Below are 23,846 nucleotides of genomic sequence, written 5' to 3'. Positions count from 1 at the left end.
TGATTTAGGATGTACCTAGATTGAAAGGTGAATTTAAGAGTGTCCTTGTTAGCATCAATCAGTCTAATCAAAACAGATTTTAAAGAAAGAAACTGCTGGGGCCAGAGTTACAGGAGAACAAAAGTAGTAAAGCAGGTAGGAAAGCCAGAAAATAAAAACGAGAGGCATGCGAAAATACAAAAGAAAATAGTAACACTGTGGCAAAGAAAAGGAGTTAACAAAACCATTGAGATAAGTGTGAATGTGTATAAAATAAAATCTTAAAACTCGAAGTTGTATGTGCTCTGCATGTGGAAAGTGTATGAAACTTGTTAGTTTGATGGAGGGAGTCTCATCTCCAGAAACAAGATTTTCATGCTCACAGCGGAATGGCAAGGTTCTCCCAGTTTGCAATCAGCTTGAAAGCATGTTGCAGAGGAATACGCATGTCCACGCAGGGATCTGTATTAATTACAGTAAATTTAATGAGCACCTATAAACTTACTTGTTGCATTGGTGCAGGCCTGGTTTTGGTCGAATAGTTTTGCACCTGTCTGATTTGTGTTGTAAAATCGTGGTCTGTCCACGTGCACAGTGGCCCAGAGCACCCGGTCACAACCAGTGTGCAGCTGGTCAGTGTGAGGGGCACGCGGTGCTCCTCCTCTGCTGTTCCTTTTGTGAATGAAGAGAGGATGGCAGCCCTCCGTGCTCTGATTGCTGCTGATTTGTCACCTCATCTTCAGTGTCTGGTCATTTACCCGCTTGCTGCCTGAACTGGTAAGATCTTGGACCTGGCTTGCTGTTTGCTAAAGAGCGTAATACCAGAGCTACCACCAGCAGCCCCCTCTCTTGTTGCCTGCAGATCAGACAGTGGATTACCTGTAGCGCTGGGGGATTTTGCCTGCTTGCCCAGCAAGGTTTGATTCGTTAATGTCTTGGTTATATTCCTGCCTTCTGCAACAGAAGACAGAAAGCAGGGAGAAGACTGCATGCAGCCCCTGGCTCATGGAGAGGGCAAGAGGAGGTGGCCACGAAGAGAAAGAAAGAATCACAGGGGGCCCCTGAAATAAAAGGGGTGTTGAGTGACATGTGGAAAGCTGCAGCAAGGCCCCAGTATGGACAATGAACTCTGCAGGGAGCAGCAGTGGGATCCTGTAGGCGCCCATAGTGTAGGAGCAATGCCTAAGGTGCTTTCCAAAGGGAGTGTGGTTTCAAGACCAGCTGGAGCAAATCTGAGCTTGCACTACTGTTGAAAGTGGAGGTCCTGCCCACCTGCCTCTACCTTGGTCAGGCAGGATGCTTCCCCCAGGCACACACCAGGGGAGAGAGTTGGAGTGTTTAGCAGCAGGGTGGCTATAAAGCAGCTTAAGCAGGTTGCAAAACCTCACTCGGAGATAGCAACAAAATCTGGTATTTATCTGGTTAGGTTACATGCTGCTTTGGACAATACTTTTACAGTAGGTTTCTGTGCTGGTTTTGGTGTTTCTTTTTTCTTTTGATGGCATGACTTTTTTGCTGTGTGGTGGTTTGTTGTTTTTCTTATGCAGCAGCAAGGGAGGAAGATGGCACTTCAAAGTGATTGTCAAATGTCTGCTGTTGGCTGGGTACTTGGAGATACGTTTAGAACCCAAATTACTCAGTTGTGCTGAAATTAAACCTCTAATGTCTGGAACTGCTTCACTTATTTTATTAGCTGAAGGTTTTTCCCCCAGGTTCTCTACTTCCCCAAAATACTGTCATTTCCCTCCTCTTTCTTTACAGAATTCATAATAATTTGCTCTATAAGTGCATCATCTGATTTTTTCACTCTGTTAGGAACATTTGTTTCTGTTAAATGCAACCTCTGTTAAGTGCAACAGAAGTGGTGTTTTCCGTAGTGGAAAAGATGTTTGATCAAGTGACTGTACAAATGAAGGCTGCCACATGTAGGTCTACAGTATATAGGACGTGGCATTTGGAGGTTGCACGTGTTATGCCTGAAGTGCCAAGTGCCTGGCTGTGATTCAGGTAAAATTGGCAGTGGGTGATGCCAATACCCTGGTGTAAATGGGGTGTAAGTCTTTCCCTATGCTGAAAGGACCTGGAAGAAAAAAAGAGAGGATTAAAGGGAATGAGTGCCAGAGGGGAACTAGGTTATAAGAGAAGTGGTACATGTCTAACCTTCATACCCACTGTTCCACATACTGACTCTGTAACAATGGGTGCGTATTCTTGTATCAGAGCAGATGTTTCTGTAAGTAAGACATTGCTTTGTTTTAATAAATTGATGTTGTCACTTCAAAATGGGAGAGGGAGTTGAAGGAGGAAGCATAAAGTGAGAATTTTTCAAATGAGATTTGGAATAACATCCAGGAGGATTTCTGTGGCAATAACTGTGGGGAAGATTCCTTCACTGGTCTTGGCTCTGCCCAAGCATGTACTTATGCGCTGATATGATTTATATGAGAATTTCTGCCTTAGGTAGTTGTTAGGTTTGTTGGGTTTTGTATTTTGTTTTGGTTGTTTTTTTAACCAAAGTCTTATGAGTGTGCTTTGTCATTTGTTCCTTCCACCTCTCCTCCAGGTATGATCCAACTCATGCTCAGTCTGTTCTGGTAAGGGGAGGGTGGTGGTGATGGATGTCAGCAGTCTTTCAGATTGTGATACAACTCGTTGAAGACAAGCTGTCCTGTTCTTCCATGCCTTCCCAAGTGTGGTGGTGGTGCTTTTCCTTAAGCACTGATGCATTTTCAAAAAATGCAGCCCTCCTACTTTGGAGATGGATGCTGCCTTTGCCTTCTGTTTTCAAAAACTGTTCGTTGCCTTTGGCGTGGCTGCTGAGAAGGGGTTGGAGGGCATGGCAAGCTTTGCTTAGGCCGTTCTTATGTGGGTCTCTGACCTTGTGAAAAAAGGTTACAGAAACAGCCAAGGTGAATGGCCCTGTGGCTGTGAGAGCACATTCAGTCAGAGCTCAAAGTATGATCCAAAGGTCTGTTCTGAAACCTGCTTGCAATAGACCTTTGTAAAGTATCTAGTCAGAGATTTTTTTTTTTTTCCCTCTGCGTGTTTAAAAACCAACAGTCTCTGAAAACTCCAGTTCTGGTGATGTATGCTGCAAAAAGGGATTTAGTTCTCCCAAGACCACTTGACCACCCTGACCCCTTTGAAGGAGGAAATTATTTAAGATGCATATTTTATCTGTGTATTTGGCAGTGCCTTCCCCATCTCCTTTATCCTGGATCTTTACTGCTAAGAAGAAACCTGGAACAGCAGGTTCCTGCTGACCTTTAAAATGCTCTCAGTGGAAAGCATGACACAGGGCTTGTTCCTGTGGGTTTCTGAGTGCCAGTGGGTGCCAACCCTGAAAAGGCTTTGGAAAATAAGTTAAGAGGGACGTATGTGCTGGTGGTGGGGTGCTGGTGCTTGACTGATATTTTTTTTATTATTATTATTTTTATTTTTTATTTTGCTGCGGTGGTTTGGGAGCAGCTCAGGTGAGTGAGTGCACTGTGCTTGGTGCTGTGCACAGACCTTTTGGCAGAGCAGCTCACTGCTGCAGCCACTGCTGGTGTGGAGGCAAGGGGCTGGGGGCTGATGGCTGAAGCAGGGGATGCAGCTCGTTGTCCCTGCCTTTGAGCCCTGGCTGTGGAGTGTCCCCCACACTGAAGGGCAGCCCTGGTTCCTGGTGAGGTGCTGCTGCCAGCCAGGCTGGGGCTTGCCAGCCTTATAGCGAGTGCCCTGCTGTGCTGGCGTTTGCAGCCTGGCAGCAGTGTGCGGTGGCTGGCGGTGCTAGGAAGGGCTTGGGCACACAGCAGCGGTGCTTGGGGCGCAGCCAGGGCAGGAGAGGCATGAAAAGGGCAGCAAGGCAATGGTGGCCAGCCTGCTGCACACGGAGAGTCGTGCAGAGTTGTGCCTGTTGCTAGGGGACTTGTTTCAGTTAGGAAACAGCATCAGTCTACGTAGCAACTTTCTTGGTGTTTGTTGATTGGAGGCAATTACTGTAAAATGCTTGATTTATAACGAGGCATACTTAATAAGCAGCAAACTAAAATAAATACTCATGAACTACCTGCTGGAGTCTGGCTGTTCATTTTGCTGAGTTGTTGCTTTCCATCTGCAGGCTCTGCTCTGCCCTGGAGCCTCTGCGTCACTTAAGTTGAAGGTAGCGGTGCTGGGATCTTGGCTGGTGGAACTGTTGAGCTGAAGGAGGAGGGAGGAGAGTCCTGGTTCTTCTCCATTTTGTTCATGCCAGCAATAGAGGTGTTTTTTTCCGGGCAGCTCATTGATTCAGAGTGGGCTGCTTGCCTGGCATACTGCTGTAATGCAGCAGTTCGAGTGTGATCAAAGCGGTTGCATGGAGCATACACAGTGTGCAGCTACCACATCATTGGGGTCTTGTCTGGCTTTTGTGGTGGTGTAGAGAAGTGGCAGTGTAGAAATAGCAGTGCTATTGGTTAAGTTTGGATGAGCCGATGTATTTAAGAATATATGTGGGAAATAGCAAATGGCTAGTTTGAGGGATCTCCACCCTTCAAGAATAGGACAACTCAGAGTATTTCTGAAATTACAAATCTAAGGGTACACTCGGCCTTCCCCAGAGATAAGGTGCTGGTGGCAAAAGAATGACTAACGTTCTGCTTCCGTGTTGCAGACTGCCGTTTCTCTTGACGCCCCACTAGCATCAACGCTATTTTTGGCCACTTTGATTCACAGAAGTTTGTTTTTATGCAGGAAGAGTCCGTGGTGCTTGTCAAAATGAGAAAGTGACTGTCAGCGCCTGGCTTGGTATTCCTGTCACTGGAGCCTCCTGGAACCAGCGCTCAGCCCAGGTGAAGCCAGAGGAGGAAGGAGGAAAAGCACAGCCTGATCAGGTACTGAGCCAGGAATGGGAAAAGCTGTCTGATGCTGAGTTGAAGTTGTGGATGATCCTTAGTTATAAAAATAGAGTTCCGTTCCTTAAAAAATTTTGTTAAACATGCGTGATACGGTGGTGGCCCAGTAATGACAACCATGTAACCTGTGGACCTGGCATTGGGTGTGTGTTATATCACAGAGTGGCTGGGGTTGGAAAGGACCTCTGGAGATAATATAGTCCACCCCCCCTGCTAAAGCTGGTTCACCTGGAGCAGGTTGCACAAGCTTGAGTTCTGTAACAGATCTGAGGTAAACATAAACAAATACAACTTTATGTTTTCAGAGGTATTTTGATTTACACATCTAACGTGCAGTACAGCTCAGTATGTGTTTGCCAATACCTGTAGCCAGGCTCCATGTGAGTTGGAAAGAAGGGACTAGGAATACTCTTAACACATTTGAATGCTGAAGAGCAGTTTGGTGTCTGGAGGTTAAACTCTTCAGTCAGCCTCATTCTTTGTTCTAACAGGCAGATATAAGCACCCGCTTTCGAGGAGCCCAATGTTCTGTGGCAACCATAGAGCACAGAAAGGTAGCAGTCTGATGGGTTTTAAGACATAACCAACTATCAGCTTGCTAGTTGTGTTTTTATTTCCTTGGATTCCCATAACTGTTCCCGGAAACTGGTATTTGTTCTTGCGTTCAAGTCTTTCAGGTTGTCATACTTAAGAAGACTTACTTAGGTTCATCTTGTTGTATGAAGACAGTCAGAGTAGTTCAAGGCTTTGGTTTATTGTATTCAATTTATTTTTTTCTTACCTAACTGTACTTCGCAGTTTATGTGGAGCTTCTGCTCTGAGGACCATGTTTTGAAACAACTTTACTTTTTTTTTATGCACCTTCAGAGATTCCTTAAGAACAGGGCTGCTACATATGTATGCTCATATAATGCTGGGATGGTAGTGGCCTGCAATTCACTTCTAGAGGGAAGAGTTTTTTGAAGAGGCATGATGTTTTTCACCTTGAGTGATGCTTTTTCTCCAGAAATAGCAGCATCTGTCCCTTAGACTGTCTGAATTCATTTGTCACATTTGTATGTTATTTATTCACCCAGGTGGGAACAGTGGGGGTTTGTTTAGATGAACTGTTAAGAAAATTATTCTTAATGTTCTAGGGGTAATTTCCAGCTCTGTCTGATTTTATCTTCTCTTGTGTGGTGGAAAAATGGAAGTATTTTTCTAGCATGCATTGGGAATCCTTCACTTCTTTGTCTTGGGAAATAAGGATCAGCATTTATTTGATTCAACAACCAGCTTCCTGCTTCCCAAGGAAGAGATAGTGGCTCATTTGCCTGCAAACATCCCTCCTGTGGAGAGTCTTTGTTGGGGAGTTAGAGGAAAGCTAACAGCTACTAGTGAGATAGCTGCATAGCAGGATGAAGAGGGATTATTGAAGCATTACTAGGAAATTCATGGCTGTGTGCAAGACCTTACATACTCCCCAGACAAGCTGACCTAAATTCTGCAGCCAGGCCTTACTGGTTTCTGCATTGATGTGATGTGGCAGGCTAGATAACCTGCAGCAGATCTGATTTAAAAAAAGAAAAACAAAGAAAAAAAAGGAAAAGAAGAGGTCAGAGAAGATTTATATTTGAGTAGAAACACGAACAGGGCAGTCTGTATTAACTGTACTGAATCTAAGTCACACTTCTCTATTCTTGAGTACTTTCCATGTAGTCAGGATGAGTCTGCATTATAAGGATGCTCATTAGGAAGAGTAGAGAGGTTGTTTACTCCTAGATGGGGAAATACCTGGATGGTTTTGTTCATTAAGAGGCTTTTACAGATGGTTTGGGGTTGAGATAGGTTTTAGCAAATGGTGATACGTATCTTATCAATAGTGAAGCAGTTAACCCAACTGACACTTAGTCACCTCTTGAGGGGAAATAGGATTAGCATCTACTTGACATAAATGGAACGGCTTGCACTTATGCTTTCAGGCAGTCTGTTTCTCAAGATTGTGCATGACACACAAAACATGACACAAAAATCCAAACAGAAAATGAAATGCAACGTCTATCAAAATAAATTGGTCGGTCTGACCTGTGTGCAGGATTTTACTGCTGTTACTTCTTGTAGCAGGATTGTGACTTTGCAGTTTAGTTTCTGCTGGCACAGACCTGGTGTGATGGCAGTTACTGCTTCCTCCCTTTTTCTGTAGACGTAAGCTAGACTGATGCAACCTCTCCTTTGCCTTCACCCCTCCCGCGTGCATGCTGTCGTTACCCGGTCTCACCACTTCCTCCTGAGGTGCCCCTACAGCTACGAGAGGAATTTTTCTGCTGGTGCTGCTTAAACTGGGTCCTATGAAAGGAGCGGTTTGTGCAGGCAGAAGAATTTTGCAGCCACTGGAAGGGCTTCTGCAGTAAGGTTTTTGCTGGCATGAGAGTAATCTTGGCTGATACAGCTAAATCAGCAAAATGTTAAAGTGTGGCTAGGGGCTTTTCTGTGCAAGTGTTCTGGTCTGGTTACTGTGATGGAGTGCATATGTGTGTGTATATATATAAAATATATTTGTGTCTGGAAACCTCTTTTGTGGGAGCATAAGCTTTCAGGTCTTTTGAATTTTCTTAGAGGAATTTCTGCAGCTGCAGAATCCTGTAGCACCAGGGGAAATAGCGATATCCTCAAACATAGCTGGTTTGTTTTGGATCACATTTCACTGATGTGCTTTAGATTTGTTTTAAGAACAACTTGTCTATATAAGCTGTTTGTTTACTCTATGCACATAATAAGCAGCAATACCGACCTTCTTCTAGAAGTAATGAAGGGACCCAAGGAAGGTGGATTTGCTTGATTATTTTCTTTAAATTTCTTGTGCCCTGCTTTATCGGCATTTCAGCATGTAGTTCCTCTGTGTGGTGTAAGGCAGCGTTCATTCTCCAGAGGCAGGTGAGTCTGACAGATTCACTTGCTATGCATCAGCTCCCTCTGTGAGTTAATTACAAAAATGTATCAATACCAGACTTAATGTTGGGAGGTAACCTGTCGGCTTGTTCTGATCTGTTAATGGAGTGAGTGCCACGTGTAGCTTGTGCCAATGGTCCTTTGTATTTTATGTGTTTGAGCTGTGTGAGCTTGTGGCAGAGGTGGAGGATGAGGCCAGGAGTAGCTCACTTAAGAAAATAAAATCGTCTTTTAACAAAATCAATTTTTGACCAATGGCTACCAAAGGGCAGACAAAAGATGGATGTCCTGAAGTGCTGTGTGTTTCCAAGCATCCTTCAGCCTCTGGGGGAGGGGGTGCCCTTCCCAGATGTGTTGCAAACGGCAGGCTTTCCTGGACGTTCGCCTACAGGTTGACTTCTAACCCAACACTGAGGTACGCCCCCCGCAGGTCTGGGTGTGCACGTAGTTGTGTTGGTGTTGGTGCGGCCGTGGTTGGCACAGTGTTGGCAGCAAGGGCTGGCAGGGAGGGCAGCACTGCCCTGCGCTGGTCCAGCTCCCCAGCCCACCTGAGGGACCTGCCGTGTGCCATAGGGAGCAGTGGGACCCTGCAGGGACTGGGACCAGTGGGGGAAGCACCACAGGCCAGCCCCGTTGCTGCCCCGCTGGGACTGGGTACAGCGAGGGGATTGGAGAGCAAGGGCTGTTTCCCCTGTGGGTGTGTTTCTGTGCCAGAAACAGCAGTTAGAAGTTTATTAATTGGCAAGTTAACTTTATTTAAATTCCCCACGAAACTGATAAACTGTTTTTTGCTTGCAACAATGTTATTGCCAAAGCTGCCTCAAGGAAAAAGTAAATTTTTCCTTAGGTTTTAGGTAAATACATAAATAATATATACATATATAAAGTAGGTAGATACAGATGTCATTTTGATGACTTCTGTGCAATGAAAAGGATGTCTACGTACCTCACCCCAACATTACAGCTTCCACGTCAGGTTGTCTTTTCTTTCTGTCCTCCCAGCAGAATTTTCACTGTTAATGTTAGACGCAGAAACTGGAAAACAGCCCTACTTCAGTGGTTTTTCCACTGTTTTTGCTCCCGCCCTTCTTTGCCTAGTGGGAGGCTTGCCCGTTACCGATAGCAGAGGGCAGTGCCCCTGGGCAGACGTCTGCAAGCAGAGCTGTGGGCAGCCAGCATCTCCTGCCAGCCTGAGCCTGGCCACGGGCACCGATACCGGCTGCCGCGGGCGGGAGGGGGGAGCTGGCATTCATCAGTGATCGGCAGGGAATTTACCATAGCAGAGAAAAATCTAAGCAGGGTCAAAATGCAGCAGTGCTCTCTTGGAACCTTTAGCGGAGTAATGTCATGTTGTGGATTTTCATATGTATTTCATTCTGTTTCCTACTGGATGTGTACCAGATTCAGTAGGCTGCAGTAATGTTAGCTGTGTGTTTTGACACAGCGTGATGCTGTTTTGAAATGTTTACCTGCTTTCAGTTCTCGTGTTTTGGATAGATGGGAAGAGATTCTCAACATATGGTTGCTCCCCCAAGCTTCATCCCTTGTCTTTGGGAGGTGATGCTCTCTCGAATAAGGGAGCACCATTGCAGTGTGCTTGTTCTCTTGTTCTCTTAGAGGCTGGCTGTGAATACTGGAGCACCAAATCAGCATAGTGAGGTTCAGCATCAAAGGGTAAGGTATGCCCATCCTTGTCTGCACCTGATTTCATTTCACAGGGAGGTGAAACACTTCCAACAATGGAGAAACCACGGAAGGGCTTGGGTTGGGATGGGGGAAAGTTGGCCTTGCCAAAACCTGGTGGTTCTTGCGTAGATGGGCCTAACATGTTGTCTAGTAACCTTGATATTGAAAAGGACACACCATAAGAAGTCTGTGACATTGTTGCCTGGCACCTCAGACAGTGAAGATGGGAGGAGAAAGGAAGATTTGTGAGGGGAAAAATGAGCAAACAGCTCTTTACCTAATTATTTTAGTGCTGTTGTGGTTTAGCTTTAGTGCTTGTTACTCTGTCCACAGCTTTTTATGGGCCTCTTTTAGAAAAATTTTAAATTTAAATAAATAATACATTTCTCTAGTTTTATTTATTATTTCAAGTGCTATTGCTTGCTTGCAATTATAACATTCTACTGCCTCCGGTGACTGGATATATGAAATCCTGGCCTTTGTTGGGGAGCAATAAACTCCCAAACTTTGCACTCATCTGACTTGGCATTTCATGAAATAGCTCTTGCTCACTTTATTATTGGAAACTGTGGAAAAGTTTTCTATGCATAATTGGAATTGATTTGATCAATAAGGCATTAGCCTCTTTCCTATTCCTTCAACTCTTACGTTCTGCATGAGCTGGGCAAAAAAATGTGGTTTTTCTGCTCATAAACTGAATCTGCTGCCTTTTGAAGTAAATTGTTTTTTTCCAGGCAGTCTGCAAAACAAGTTCAAGTAATTACGTAAGGAACTTAGTGATAACATTACCGACGTTTGAAACATTGGGGGTGGGGTGGGGAATCCGTGAAAATAAATTCTGTACAAAAGGAAAACCCCAGACAGCCCCTGTCCCCCTCCCATGTGTTGTTTTGAAGTCCTGCAGTAGTTAAGAACGCTGCACAGGGTTTTGTTTTAAATCTCCTCTGCAGAGGAACTATGGTGGTTTTGGGCTTTTGAGGCAAAGCTCAACCATCCCACCCCACCCAAAAACCCAACAACTGCACCAGAGCTGCGGTCTGGGGTCTGGCCGTAGCTTGCAACTGGATCTGGCGGTCCCGCACGCCTTGCCTTTTTGTCACATCCTGCCACCTGGTGACTTGCTGCCTCCCATGACGCCGGGCTGGGATCTTGGTAATGCTGCTGGAGGCTGGGGGCAGTGCACATTCCTGTGGCTTGGGGGAAATGAGGAGGGCTGTGGAAATAGTGGTGTTGAATGGGATTTTCTTTAGATGCAAGAAGCAATGGGCTGTGATAGAGCTAGACAGTCCCATGTCAACTTACCACCTTTTGTTTGATGAGTAATGGCTGTTTTTTCCCCAAGTCTGTGTACTTCCTAGTTCTGGACAACACCTGACTGGTGGTAACTTGCAGTCGAGATCCACAGCAATGCCAGTATTTCCTTTCCAGGTGAGGGAACAGGATGGGGAGCAGCAGAGAAGCTCTGCAGGCTGTGGATGAGTGTTTGGGAAGGCAGAGGTGGGTGGTGGTGGAGCAGGGAGGTATCAAAAGACACAGCATGGAGCAAAAAAGCATGGGTAATGTTATGGGAGTGTATCGGTTCATTTCTCCTTTGGATTGTGCCGTCCTGGTATGTGTATTTAGACTGGGACAATCTGGGATAACAGGCTTGGTAAAATAATCAGGTTGCCAAGAACTCCATCACCTTGTTAAGCATCATTTCAGATTTTTGATGTGTTTGTCCATCTTCAATGCAGCTAATTTAAGATATGTGTTTAAGATAAGGGGGTTTTAGCACTTTGTCTGTAGCTTCTCTCCTTACAGCTCATGTAAATTCTTCTGTTTGTTTTGGTTTTGCACCCCTGCTCTGTCTTAATTGGGGTTCAGTCTGAGGGCAACAACTGAGAAACTCCTTCTTTCACTAGAAGGGTATGTCTAGGTTGTAGGGGATGGGAAAATGAGAATTGGAGCTCTCATCTATAAACATTTATCAAAGCTTATTTCAACAGCCATTTTTGTCTTTGTTATAGTAGCTGGAGCTATGCCAACCAAAAAAGCCCCAAACCTGCTTTGCTTTGACATTTAGCTAGATCCTTATATATAATATCCTAATGAGGGGTAGAGTTACTTTCTGTTTCCTTTGTGTGTTGGATAGCACTTACATACATCGTCGGTAGAACTTGGGTGGTTTTTTTGCAGCGTCATTGAGTTTCTTTTGCTTGCGTGGGTTACTCACATAGCTGTGCTAGTGGGAAGACAGATGCTTGAAATAGAAAAATATGATGAGGCAAGGGCTGTCAAGTATTATGCATATATTCTGTACCTTACATACTGAAGCCCTGACCTACTTGAGGCCTCTAGGTGCTTCTGCAATGTTTAGCAATGATAAACTGCAACGTCTGGCAGAGGGATTCAGTGTGCAAGAATGACACCTAAAGAAACAACCTTTAATCCTATCCCTGAAATGAGCCAGTTTCAAGGTTTCTTATTTTGGGAGGGGTTGGATGGGGTGCTTTCATTCATGTGTATGCTGGCATGATGTTCAGTGGCCAGCACCTTGTGTTAATAATTGTTGGAAAAGTAATATTGTTAGAGCTGACTTATTTGACCTATTTTTCCTTGCATGTGTGCTGCAGTAATTCTTTGTGTGTGCATATATATATATATATATAAATATCCCCCCCCGAGATATTCAACATACCAGGAAAAGCCCCAGTCACCAATAATATCTGAAAACAGCAAAGTAAGTCAGAAGACCAGAAAGCCCCCAGATTGTCCCTTAAGAGCAACAAAATGAGCTATAATGTGGTCAAGGAGAGAGCTGTTTGCAGCCAAGGGCACTTGCTAAGGGGGAGATGGGATATGAAAACCCAAAAGCTATCTTTTTTTTTTGAATGAGGACAAATGTAGTTGTGTTCTCCAAATAAATACTCGAAGTAGCTATGTTCCTTAGTGTTCCTTATAATATTAAATGGCTGTGTTTCACAGCTTGTCACAAAAGGCCTTGGGGCTTATTCTTGGCTTTCTGGATAGTCTGATCACAGATGATAGAACTAGGCAGGCTAAAGGGTCATGGCATTTTAGAAAGATTTTCTTAAAAATAACTCGCTGACCTTTTAGAGTTGGAGGTATCCCCAAGATAAGCTGTTTCTGATTGATCTGAGGCCAGAGATATGTTTCTTGCTTATTAAATACACCAAGCATGGATAGATTTGTATAGTCTTGACAGGCTGTGTGGATCAGCAGTGGTTGAAAATGTTTTCTGAAGTTTGAATGGGTTAAACAGTGTTACTGGTGTTTCCTCACACCTTTCTTGTAATGTCATCTACCATGTTAAAGGTATATGTAGAGGATGGACTTGTTTTCGTTCTGTATGTCTGTAGGGCGCATAAGGAATGCGCACCTTGTTTTCAGAGCAGCCACAGACTAGTCCTCAGGAGCTGAGTCACTGCTATTTTGTAAGCCGGGTTTGCCTTCCTTTCGCGCTGTTCTGCGTTTTTCTGTTCCCTAGTCCATGATAATGTAGATTTTTTTTAAGTAAGTGTGCTGGTGTCAGGAAGCCTGCTTCCTAGAGTAGTTAGTGTCTTATCCCCATGTGCGTGGTGTGTACTTGGCCTGATTTGATACTAGCAAATGTAATTTTTGAGTGTTCCGTTTCTTTCTAGTTGGGTCTTCATCAAATTATGATACAAAGGCACTTTCCTTGCAGCTGTCTTAACATGATCATTAATAAACAATTATTATTAAATGTGGGGACTATTGTATTTAGTCTGTTGTTATACCGTCTTACTTGTATGATCTTGTTTTCAATTTTCCCTACACAATGTTTGAGACTTCCCTGAGCCTCAGATTAATTGACATGTTCTACTTGCATTTTAACCGAGCTTCACTATAGGGATGCCGTGGTAGGGTGGGACTGGGAGAAATGGGCTGCTGGAAGGAATCGGAGGGAGAGTCATGGCTCTATAACTTGAGCATCCAAGTTACAATGTGTAGTATGTGTAACACCTTGAATTATGACGCTGGATTCCACTATTTACTTTGAAAATCACTTAAACTTACTCTTATACCTTAGTAATACTTTATTTATGGGAGGTAAGGTATTTTCCTATGATTGATAGTAACTTCTTATTACTTCCTTTTAGTTGGATCATTTTTTTTTCCATTGGGAGCTTATAGGAGGAGGTAAGGTGCCAGAAATTTTCAGCAGTGTCATCTTTTTTATTTTTTAACAAAAAGCTTTTCTGAAAATAACTGCGTATCAATGTGTCTATCAAACTCTTCCAAGGGGCCTGCTACCTGTAATTTTTTTACAGCTTTGCTAGGTTAAAGTTTGAAGGTCTGATTGTTTTAATTGATGCTTTTGCAAAACTTCCGTAGCTGGAAAACAGACAAGTCACGTGTGTTTCATGTTACTTCTGCATGGTTAAAATCAAGGGCAGCAGTGTGGGCTACCACTAGAAGTATTCCCAGGAAAACCATATGGGAGAGACTAGGGGAGAGAGAACCCAGCAGAGGCTTTTTTTCCTGTTTCTACTGTAGCTCCAAGGCTGAACATAATAAAAGGGAAAAATGGAAACCATCCTCATGGAAAAAGGGTGGTGTGGTATCACTATTCCTGATAGTGGCCAGGAGTGCTGTGGAGAGGGGAGAAACAATAGGAAGCTTTTGGTTTCCTGGGTGGAGTTTCACATGTGACATTGACAATTGGGAGCCTGATACGAAGGCAAAGGCGTCGGGGCTGGTAGAAGCAGCACCTTCCCTGAGAACTGCTGGACTTCAGTCTGGGTGTTCCTACAGGAAACTCCACCCTCTCCTTCTATCTCTGTCTGGTACGTTTTCTAAGCTTTGATGTCCTCGTCTCGTTAACTGCTGGCAAAAAGTTACATGTGTGGGAGATATGCAAATGTGTTGTAATGTTCTGATACAATTTTAGCGCAGGAAAAGAGCAAGCTCTGTACATGCATATCACCAACTGAGCTCCGGTCTTGCAGCTTAGTTTATTTAATAGAGCTGTTACCTCTGAAAAGGGGTTTACATGGGTGTGAGGTATAGGAGCAAGTTCTTAATTTTGTAAGCTTAAAAAGCAACTCCTATCAAGCCATGCTTCCATAAAACTAAATTCCTTTATAGGCGGTAGAAACTGTCTGTATGAGTGTAGGGAATTGGATTGTTTAATGGCATGTTTATTGAGGATTTCTGATGATGTGAATTCTCTCATTGCTTGCAGTGCATACCGTCATTGGAAGAATACTGGCTTTGCTATGAATAACTGAGGTGGACTTCATCTTAATGTAAAAATTACAAATACTGTTTTGCTTTATGGGTTGGGGGTTTTTTTGTGATTTTTCAGGTTCAATGAGAACATGATCTTTTTGTGGGAGACAGGAATGAACGTACTAAAATCCTTTCTCATATGTAGGGTTAAGTATTGCACTCAGGAGGGTAATGTTCCAGTGGAATTGTAGTCTTCTTTTCATAACAATTTAGACTTTGGTAAAGAAAGTGGATGAGTCATTGCAGGGGTTTGATAGCTGGAAAGATTGATTAATAATTAATTTAAAGCCAAGAATCCCCTTTCCTCTGTGTCCCTGCTTTCAGCCATTCAAAAGATCATCAGATTCCCATATGTAGTTTAGCATTTGAGTACTATGGACATGTTTGTTTTGATGTCTTTCCCTGAACTGCAAATGTTGGGTTTTCTTTTCTTACTTACACGTTATTTATAGAGAGATAAATGTCATACTTGGTTTGAGTGTTTTGATGAGGTTACAGCACTTGGAAAGAGCCAAATGTTCCCATTATTTTGGTGTGAGTGTTAGGGTTAATTATACTTGCTTCATAACAGTTTTGAGTTCCACTGGTATACTAGGTGCCTCATGGGCAAAGGTATTTTTTCAGTGTTTGTATGCTCTTGCGTACAGGTTCGTTTGCTTTACCTCAATAGGTTTGTCTCAGTCAAGGCATTACATTTCTACAGATTTGTGTTTGAGCTGGGTGTCTTAACGGGAAGCCCTAGATCCATGGTGCCTTTTTGCCTTTATGCTGGGATAATAGTAAAAGTGGAGAATGCTCCAGAATGAATGCAATGTGACCCTGAAGGGATGACTCTAAATTGGCCTTTTGAATTCAGTTAAATTAGCATAAATAATCTCTGTTTGAGGAGTTTTCCAAGTGCAGTAGGCCAAAGTCAAGGGGTCAATCAAAACCCATTCGTGAAGGGCATGGAAACTTCAGCAAGTTTTTGAAATCCTGGAAGATGTAAATTGATACCCTCTGAGTGCTCCTGTCTGGGGCAGATCTTTGATACAAGGTACATCTTTTGGCTCTGATCCTAGAAGAGGCAATAAATTGGGTTTTGTAATTTTATTAATTAAAACCATGCTATGTGCAGTCCTGAGCATTTTTGGTACTGAATCTTGAGTGTTTAGTGCATGGTGCATGTACATTGAGGTCTTTGTTGCTGGCAGTGTGCAAAAAGCCACTCTCCAACCTTTTGTTAATTTTTATTCATTTTTAAGCATGAAAGGTGAATGAAAATGTGTAGTAATTTTACCTGGAGCTGTTGCTGTCATTCATAATTTAAAGCTGAAATGCTTCACATTTCAGTTCATTGGGCTCCTTGATCAGTAAATCCTGAGCCGTGGCTCAGCGATAGTCTTCTGATCAGGCTCCTCTGAAAGGGCAATGGCTGTCAGACACTTGGCACTGAGATGTAGCTGCAACCTTCTGTTGTTGGTGTTTGTGACATTGTATTTTGTTAGATATGTGGGGTGCAGCAGCTGAACCTTGTACTTTTCAAGGCCTGAGTCTGTGAAGAGTTGTCTGTGTTTTCCAGCTTGCAGATAGCGATACACTTTGGCCTACTTTAACCGTGAACTTTAATTTGCCTTAGTCAGAATTTAAGATTCAGTTGCACTGCTGTATAAATTCTTTGTAACATTTATCCTGTGGCGCAGAGGTACCTTGAGTAGTGTTTTTTGAGTGGAAAAAGAGTGTGCAGGACTGCTTTGCAAGGATAACATTGGAGTTAGACTCCAGTTAGTTTTGTAAAAAGAGGTGGTTTGACCTGTGTAATAAAACAACCATTTGCCTTGGTACAAAATATGGAAGGGGAAGGCTGTTTGGTTTTTTTTCTTTCTCTCTCTTAATTTGTGTTAAAAGGATTGAAAGTGAGAAATGTGGGGATGATGAAGAAACTGTAGGTACACGGAAGGATATGTGATTTTATTTATAAAACTAGACCTCCTTGAATGCTTGTTTTACGCCAGTAAAACCTCCTTGGGTAAATGTTGTGCAGGATTGAGTGAGTGTTCACCTGCTGGGTCATAGAGAGTAAGATGGGAAAGCAGTTTGCTCTGGAGTGGTGCTGCGAAGAAGTGGATAATTTCATGGCTTCAAGTAGATAAAACTTGCTTGGTGGCAGTATGGGTAAGTTGAATTTGACAAGAAGTGGGAAGGGAGAAGGATATGTGTGACTAGGGCAATACTTTACATCGTGGAAGGAAGAAGCAGGATCTGGAATTCATAGTCTGACATTTCTGGATGTGTGAAGTAAGCCAAAGGAAGCTAGTGGGTGTTGGGACATGACTTATTTGCTCCAGTTTGTAGAGTAGGTGTGGACAGAAGGACAGTGAGAAATCATTGGGCTTTTTTAACCTAAGAGGCAAAAATTTGTGCATCAGGCACTGGTCAGAAGGGTATGTGGCAAGGTACTCTGACCTGCCCTACGTCCTAGGGTTTGAGCCTGGCGGTGCAGCTGTGTGCAGTTCACTGCTCCAGAGCCGCTTCGCTCTGGATTCCTGCCATTGGAGATGTCTTAACACGGAGAAAGCCCTAAACAGAAGTACTTGCAGTTACATTTGCTTTTCCTGTGGGATCACTGCAGCACCCCTGGACGGATGAGATAGGGGTCAGAGATGACCTGTGTTTCCTCCTCAGAGACTTGCCTGCAGAGATGTGTGGGCAGAGCGGTGGTGCTGTAAGGGGGTTCCAGGGCAGGGCGGGTGGGTCTGGCTGTTGAAACTTGCCCCCAGGAGCAGGGCTCACCAGGGCAGCTTGCCTCCTATGCTTGGTCCAGAGCCTGTAAAGCAAGAGTTAACCTACACAAAATATGTGGCTAGGCAATGCTTCTGCATTAAACATTGTTACCTTTTGTAACGGTGTATCTCCTGCTAATTACCTCACTTCTGAATAGTTGAGATGTGAGATTGATTATTTTATTATTTTTTTTTTTTAAGCTGAACTTGAAATAGTCCCTGTAGGGTTTTCAGGCTTGGCCACAAGAACATTACTTGTCATGTGGTGTCACATCAGCTGAGAAATCCTCAGACAGTAAGCCTGCATGGATTTTCTGATACTTGCCTTTGTCCTAGCCTTGCTAGCAATTCTTCTATCATTCAGGCTGGCTTCTCTTGTATGTTTGGGTTATGGGGGGTGGTGGTAACAAAGCCTGTGAAACATGACTATTTCATGAAAAATATTACTCTGCAATATTCTTTCAGCTTTCCTAATGGGATCATTTTTTGTTGGCTTCTAGTTAATAAATACAGTGCCCTGTGAAAATAATGGGTTATTGGGATTGTATGGATTCCTATGGTGCTCTTAGTGCTGTAGCTTTCACTAGCTAGCTGTGACTTTGCTTGTGTGCACAGCAGAGTTGTTTACATGTTGGGAATATGCTAGAGGCAAGGAGAAAGGAACAGCTTTAATGTGATGCAGCTTAGATGCTCAGTGGGGGAGGCCTTGGAATTGTTCATAACAGGATCAAATGTCGATCAATGTTTCAGGAAGAATAAAGTTACTGTTTATAAGAAAACTGAAGAATAGTATATTACATGCTTTCCAGCCATCTTAAAGCCGTCTCTTTTTGATCCTGCCTAGGAAAATGCCCCTCTCCTGTGGTTCGTTTGAGCCCTGTAGGGTATCAGTGGTGCCTGGTAGAAGCATCTATCCAGACCACTCCTGTTTGGCTCTAGCTGCTTCTCTGGGCAGCCTTCGGTAAGGAAACAAGCTGCCAGCAGCTTTCTGCTCTTCCATGAAATGCCTGGCGTTCGTGATGTTGAAGGTGCTGCCGGAACGTTGTGGCTACTATTAGATTTGTTTTAAAGGCAGATCTGGTATTTACTGACTCCACAGAGTAAGAAAGGAGTTATTCTGCGTCAAGTCATGAACATGAGAAAATGGCTTCTCCCTTATTGCAAGGTATAAAAGCTGGAAGGAGAGGACAAAGACAGAGGAAACAGCTAGAGGACTGGAAGAAGAAAACAGCTGAAAACCTCCTCCTCTCCTCCAGAGCTATTTTTTGTCAGTGACAGAGAACTGTGGGATGAGCAAAGCTGATCTGTATCTGCAGCAGGCAGTGGCTCTGATCTGAAAGTGTATCCCCAGGAAAAAACAATGAGAGCCTAGCTGCGGGGGAGGGAGCATCTGAAGTCGAGGCACCTCTGCTGGATCTGAACCTGCAATTCCTGTTCCAGGCTGCTTTGCGGTGTATTCAGGTGATGCTTGAAATCGTAGAACAAGGGATTGTCACTTTTTGTGTTAGGTTGTGCCCGGTGTGTTTGCTGTCGGGGTGGCAGGCTGGGGTTTGGGAAAGAACAGCTGGGGGATGCAGCTTGCAGAGAAGGGGTAGGGATGGGGGGGAGGGAGGGAGGGAATGGAGCGGAGTCTTGGAAAACTGTGTCATAAGAGGCTTTTCAAACTAAGGCTAGGTGCTTGTTGGAAATGCTTTTCTAAAACAAACCTGGAAAATACCTAGTCATGAATTTATTTACAAGAATTCCAGCTTTTCTGATTGTGTGGTTTCTTGCATTCTTCTTAGAATGGTTTGGTGTTGAACCAGCATCCTGATGTGTTGTGTTGTCTGGGCCTGTCTCCCAAGGGAGATATTTTGGACAGTTACTCCCAAGTAAATCCTGTGTGTGGTTCTGGAGTTAAGGGCTTGTCTTCACATGCCATTGAGAAATAAATAATACTTGAGTCAGCTGAAGGTGTGAATTTAAAGTTAATGGCTTCAACTGCCCTACGTCTCTGAGACTTAATAATTGAAAGTCACTCAGATTCTAGAAAAGAGCATCTGTAGAGAGTCTCAAACAGTTTAATCAATTTTTTAATTTGTATGGTTTTTATCTCGAAGTAATCCAAAGTGCCTTCTGCAGAGAAAGCCTCAAAGTGGATTATGTTATATAGGAAGGCTGTTCTTAAGGATTTGGAGGGTTTACGTGGATGCAGATGTATTACTAGTCGGAATAGCACTTGTATTTTAAAGGCATTCTGTACTTTCATCTGCATTTAATAATCAAGCAACTTCTTCAGACTCTGCTAACCTTAACCAGAAATTATGAGAGGAATGTGAATTGACTTCGGTCTCTGCAATAGACCTTTGAAACACTGTTACAGCATCTCAAATTTGTCATTAACTGTGTCATGACTGAGATTTTCAGGAGAAATTTGTAGTTCATGTATTTAATCTTTCATAGGGAATGGAATGCACTTCTTAGGTGGGTAAAGCTGCTGATGTCTTGTGAGATTTTTTTTTAAGCTGATGGGGAGGAGGAGGAAGTAAGTTAGAGGAGTGAGTCCTCCTAGTAAATCTTGGACTTCCAAGCCAAACCGAGATTCTTCCCATCCCATACAAAGCTTTTTAAAATATGTGTATGAAGCAGAGCACTTTGGCAAAATCTGAGTAGTAGAAAAAGGCTGAATGTTTCAGTATCTGAGGCTTTTTGCAACCTGGATAGCTGTGTTTACCTCAAGTGTGAGAGGAGAGGACAGAGGAATCCAGCACAGGGAGCGTACACTTCAGACTGAACTGTCTGCAGACTGGTCGTTTTGAATATCTGCTGCCTAATTTAGGGGGAATTTGTTGCAGAAGGTGTGGGTAGGGCTCTGTGTTTTGCTTTTTAATGTACTGCTACAGACTCTTCCCCCCTCCTTCATTTTCCCTCCCATTTTGCTGTTTTAATAAGAGGAATGACTGAGCCACTGTATGTGTTTTTCCTTAGTCGTTTTTGGTTGTACCAATACCCTGCAAGAACCCAACCCAGGTTATTTCCTTTTCAGCTACTGAATTTAGATTCTTGTTAAACATCATACGGAATTTTTACTCTAACTAAATGCATGCAAGTATGTGCTTCAGGAACTGTGTAGGACTCCTGATATGTAAAGTCCATCGTGTGTGTTGAACTGCAGAATTACATCTGCATACTGCTACTGCCACCTTCTAGGATACCTAACAGATCCCTGTGTATGAACAGTTAGCATATTTATTTAAAGTTGTGAAACTGGAAGGTTCTGAATGTTTTTCCTGCTATCGTGGCAATTACAAAACCAAATGTTGTGGGTTTTTGCTGAATACGTTTAAATTTTATTGCCCTGTGAAACGCTTGGTCCTAGAGGCTATGGACTGATTCCATACTGAAGTTTAATCAACTGCATGTGCAAATCCAGGTACAGCATAGATGCTTTTACCTTAGGTAGACAAGGAATGTTGTCTCTGCACTCAGAGTGTGTGTGCTTTGCGCTGCCTTTCTTCTCTGCTGAGGCTGCAGAGGAGCACTGCAGTTTCTGTGGTAGTGACATACTGGGATAGGACTGAAGTCAGTTCATTTTTGCCTTGTTCATCAAACAAGCAGCAGATGGCTGGTCATATGCAGAAGCTATTAACCTGGGTGAGAGTCAGGCTGATGAGGAGGAGCCTGAATATGTTTGTTATCCAGTCTGATTGACTCACCAGGTTGGTGGCTTGGTAAATGCCTTACCTTTACAGTCAAGGAATACAAGGAATTAATATAGATCTTTTTAAAAAATATTCTTTGGAGATGTCCAGAATAGCTAATCGGCAAACATACAGGTTTGTTTGCCTTTATTGCTTCGAAGGTGCTTAATGTCCTGTTGGCATCATGAGAAGGTGTTAAGTGCCTTGGAAATTCAGCCCCTTGCAAGTCAGCTCATGTTTCAGCTCTTCAGCCCAGATAGCTACTGTGGACTTCTGTATCACACAACTGGCCGTTGGTGTTTGCCATGGGACCATGAGTGTGACCCGGTTGCAAACAGGATGTGCAAATAGAGAGCAGCCCCAAAGAAATTATATTTAATGCTTCAGAAGAGCGTATTTGTCATCATGGGGAACTTGACGTTATGTAGGAAGAAAAATATGAGTGGAAAGCAGAGATCTCTAGAAGAAGATACTAAATAGCTGAAAAGCTAAAATTTTGGTTTTAAAAAAAAAGTGAACCGCTACACTAACAGCCCTCTGACTTCAGGACACATTTAGAAATTTCAAAGTGAAATACAGTAATTAAGGGGATAATGACTACATGAGAATTAGCGCACATTAGGAACTAGGAAGTAAGTTAGAGAATTAACTTTGCATATTTTCTACAGCTGAATTATGTTAGGAAACAAATAATTCCAGTTACTAGATGGAGATAATAAATTAACTCATGCAAGAAAAGTAGAAATATTTGTTAATACTGTTCTGTATTGGGGAAGGTGCAGAATGTGATACCATCAATACCATTCCAACACAGAATTACATCCATCTTAATGAATAAAGATTTATTACCTTCTAGGGACAGACATATGTAAATCAGCAGTGCTGTGACTACGTTGTTCAAAAGAGCTTGCTGAAAAGTCTGCAGGCCTGCGGACAGTTTTTAATAAATGTTGGTATTGAGGGTCTTAACTGTGCCAAAGTAAAAAACAGAACGGTGGGTGACTGACTTAACCATATTCCAGCTAGATTGACATTAATCCTCATAAAAATATTGGAAAAGTTAATGGAATACTCAATTGATAAAACATCAGGCAGACTAATACTAGTCTGCATCACTTCAAGGGAAATGTCTGATCATATGTGGTGGCATGCTAGAAAATTAAGATTTACTTGAGAGAGAGACCTGTATGAGGTGTAGTAAAGCCGTATCTTCAAAAAGCATCTGATACAGGGGCAGGGAGACAGTCCAACCCTTGTGGTCCCCTACTACTTCCTAACTCCTTCCATGTGCTACCTATAGTTCCCTTTCTTGGCAGCAGCAAAGGCAGTCAGTTAGGACTTTGACATACCCCTTTGGGACTCCTGTCCTGACACGTTTAGGGCTATGTGGTATTGCAAAAGTAAACGAATTAAGAACTGACTAACTGATGTTTAAAAGTTAGTCATTGGTGGTGAATCATTATCAAATGGGAATGCTTCTAGAAATCTGTTTTAATGATTGAGGTGAGGCCAGATTCCATTGAACCTTTTCATCAAGTACTTGGAGACAAGGACAGGATCTGGACGGATACAGTTTGCAGGCTGGATCATGCTAGGCAATGTGGTAAACGGGGACAAGGCAGCTTGTAGGGAGTAATCTGGGGATCCTGGTGAGTTGTATCAATCAAAAATGCATTTTAGTGTAGCCTGATGCAAGATCATGGGGCATGCAGATGTTGTACTTCAAAGTAGTGACAGAATAGGAGCTTGGGGGGAAGACTACTTGAGGGTACAGTGAGCAAACAACTGGACATTACTGCCTTCTTGCAGGGCAGCAAAGCTGTGGAAGTTTGGGTGTACAAATAGGGCTGGTGGGCAAAAGGAGGTGAATTGTGTGTGGTTCTGGGGTACTGAGCAGCATGTTGAAAACGCGAGTTCAGAGAACAGTCAGAGGAGATATTTGGAGGCTGGGTGGTGTTCAGGTACCACAAGGAGAGCCCGAAAAGCTCATTCTGTTGCTGGACATGTTGCTTCTTGGTAGATAAATGGGGTGACTTGATAATTGGTGGGAAGCACCTTGTGATGGAGGGCGTACTGCAGGCTAAAAGACAGCAAAACCAGGTGTAACACAGAACTAATGACTGGGAGCTGAAATCGGGCAATGGGAAATTAGACAAGCATTTGTAATGGTGAGAGAGCACAAGCACTGGAACAAATACATGACAAAGGAAAGTAGTGGATTCCACCCAAAATGTTCCCAGGGCTGAAAGCATTTCTGGAAGTGTTATGTTAGGCAAGCAAAGATTTGGCTTAATTACATGTAGTCCACTGGGCTAAAAACAAGAATAATTGAGTCTGGTGGTCTGTGGTGTCCCTCTGGCTGCAGTACTTCATACATGGGACTATACAAACCTGCAAAATGAAATGTTCCTCATATGCTGAATAATTGAGCACCAGCTGGTGCCTCTGATGGGAAGTACATATATATATATAGTGTGTATATGTATATATATACATACATGTGAGTCATATACATGGATGGTGCTTCTTGGCCTGAGATATGTAGTTCCTCTGTTAATATATTTCAAGAGCAACAGAAGAAGTTGGAATCCGCACATGATTGCTGAGAGCTTCCTAACCATGCATACAGTTCCTCACAGACAACTTGGGTGCATTTCCACTCAGCTTATACTAGGAAGAAATTC

At 43.2% G+C, this 23,846-nt stretch overlaps 1 protein-coding gene across 5 annotated transcripts in view; it reads left to right on the top strand.

Moving 5' to 3' along the window:
• Positions 1-23,846, top strand: part of LRRC8D (leucine rich repeat containing 8 VRAC subunit D) — a 53,835-nt gene that overhangs the window by 7,263 nt on the left and 22,726 nt on the right. For 2 of the 5 annotated variants that reach the window (XM_055724611.1, XM_027814361.2), the window contains exon 2: positions 4,690-4,829. The exons of 1 other annotated variant lie outside the window; for it this stretch is intronic. Coding sequence is in view for 1 of the 4 variants with exons in the window: in XM_005445523.4 (XP_005445580.2) it covers positions 10,595-10,616 (22 nt within the window). In the remaining 3 variants the exon portion in view is untranslated. Of the gene's footprint in view, positions 1-4,689; positions 4,830-10,442; positions 10,617-14,254; positions 14,276-23,846 lie in introns of those variants that run through there. 2 more of the 5 variants (XM_005445523.4, XM_055724610.1) reach the window with 2 other exon arrangements.

Source organism: Falco cherrug, chromosome 12 (assembly GCF_023634085.1).
Source record: "Falco cherrug isolate bFalChe1 chromosome 12, bFalChe1.pri, whole genome shotgun sequence".
Taxonomy (NCBI): Eukaryota; Metazoa; Chordata; class Aves; order Falconiformes; family Falconidae; genus Falco; species Falco cherrug.
This window is presented reverse-complemented; position numbering and strand designations above follow the sequence as displayed.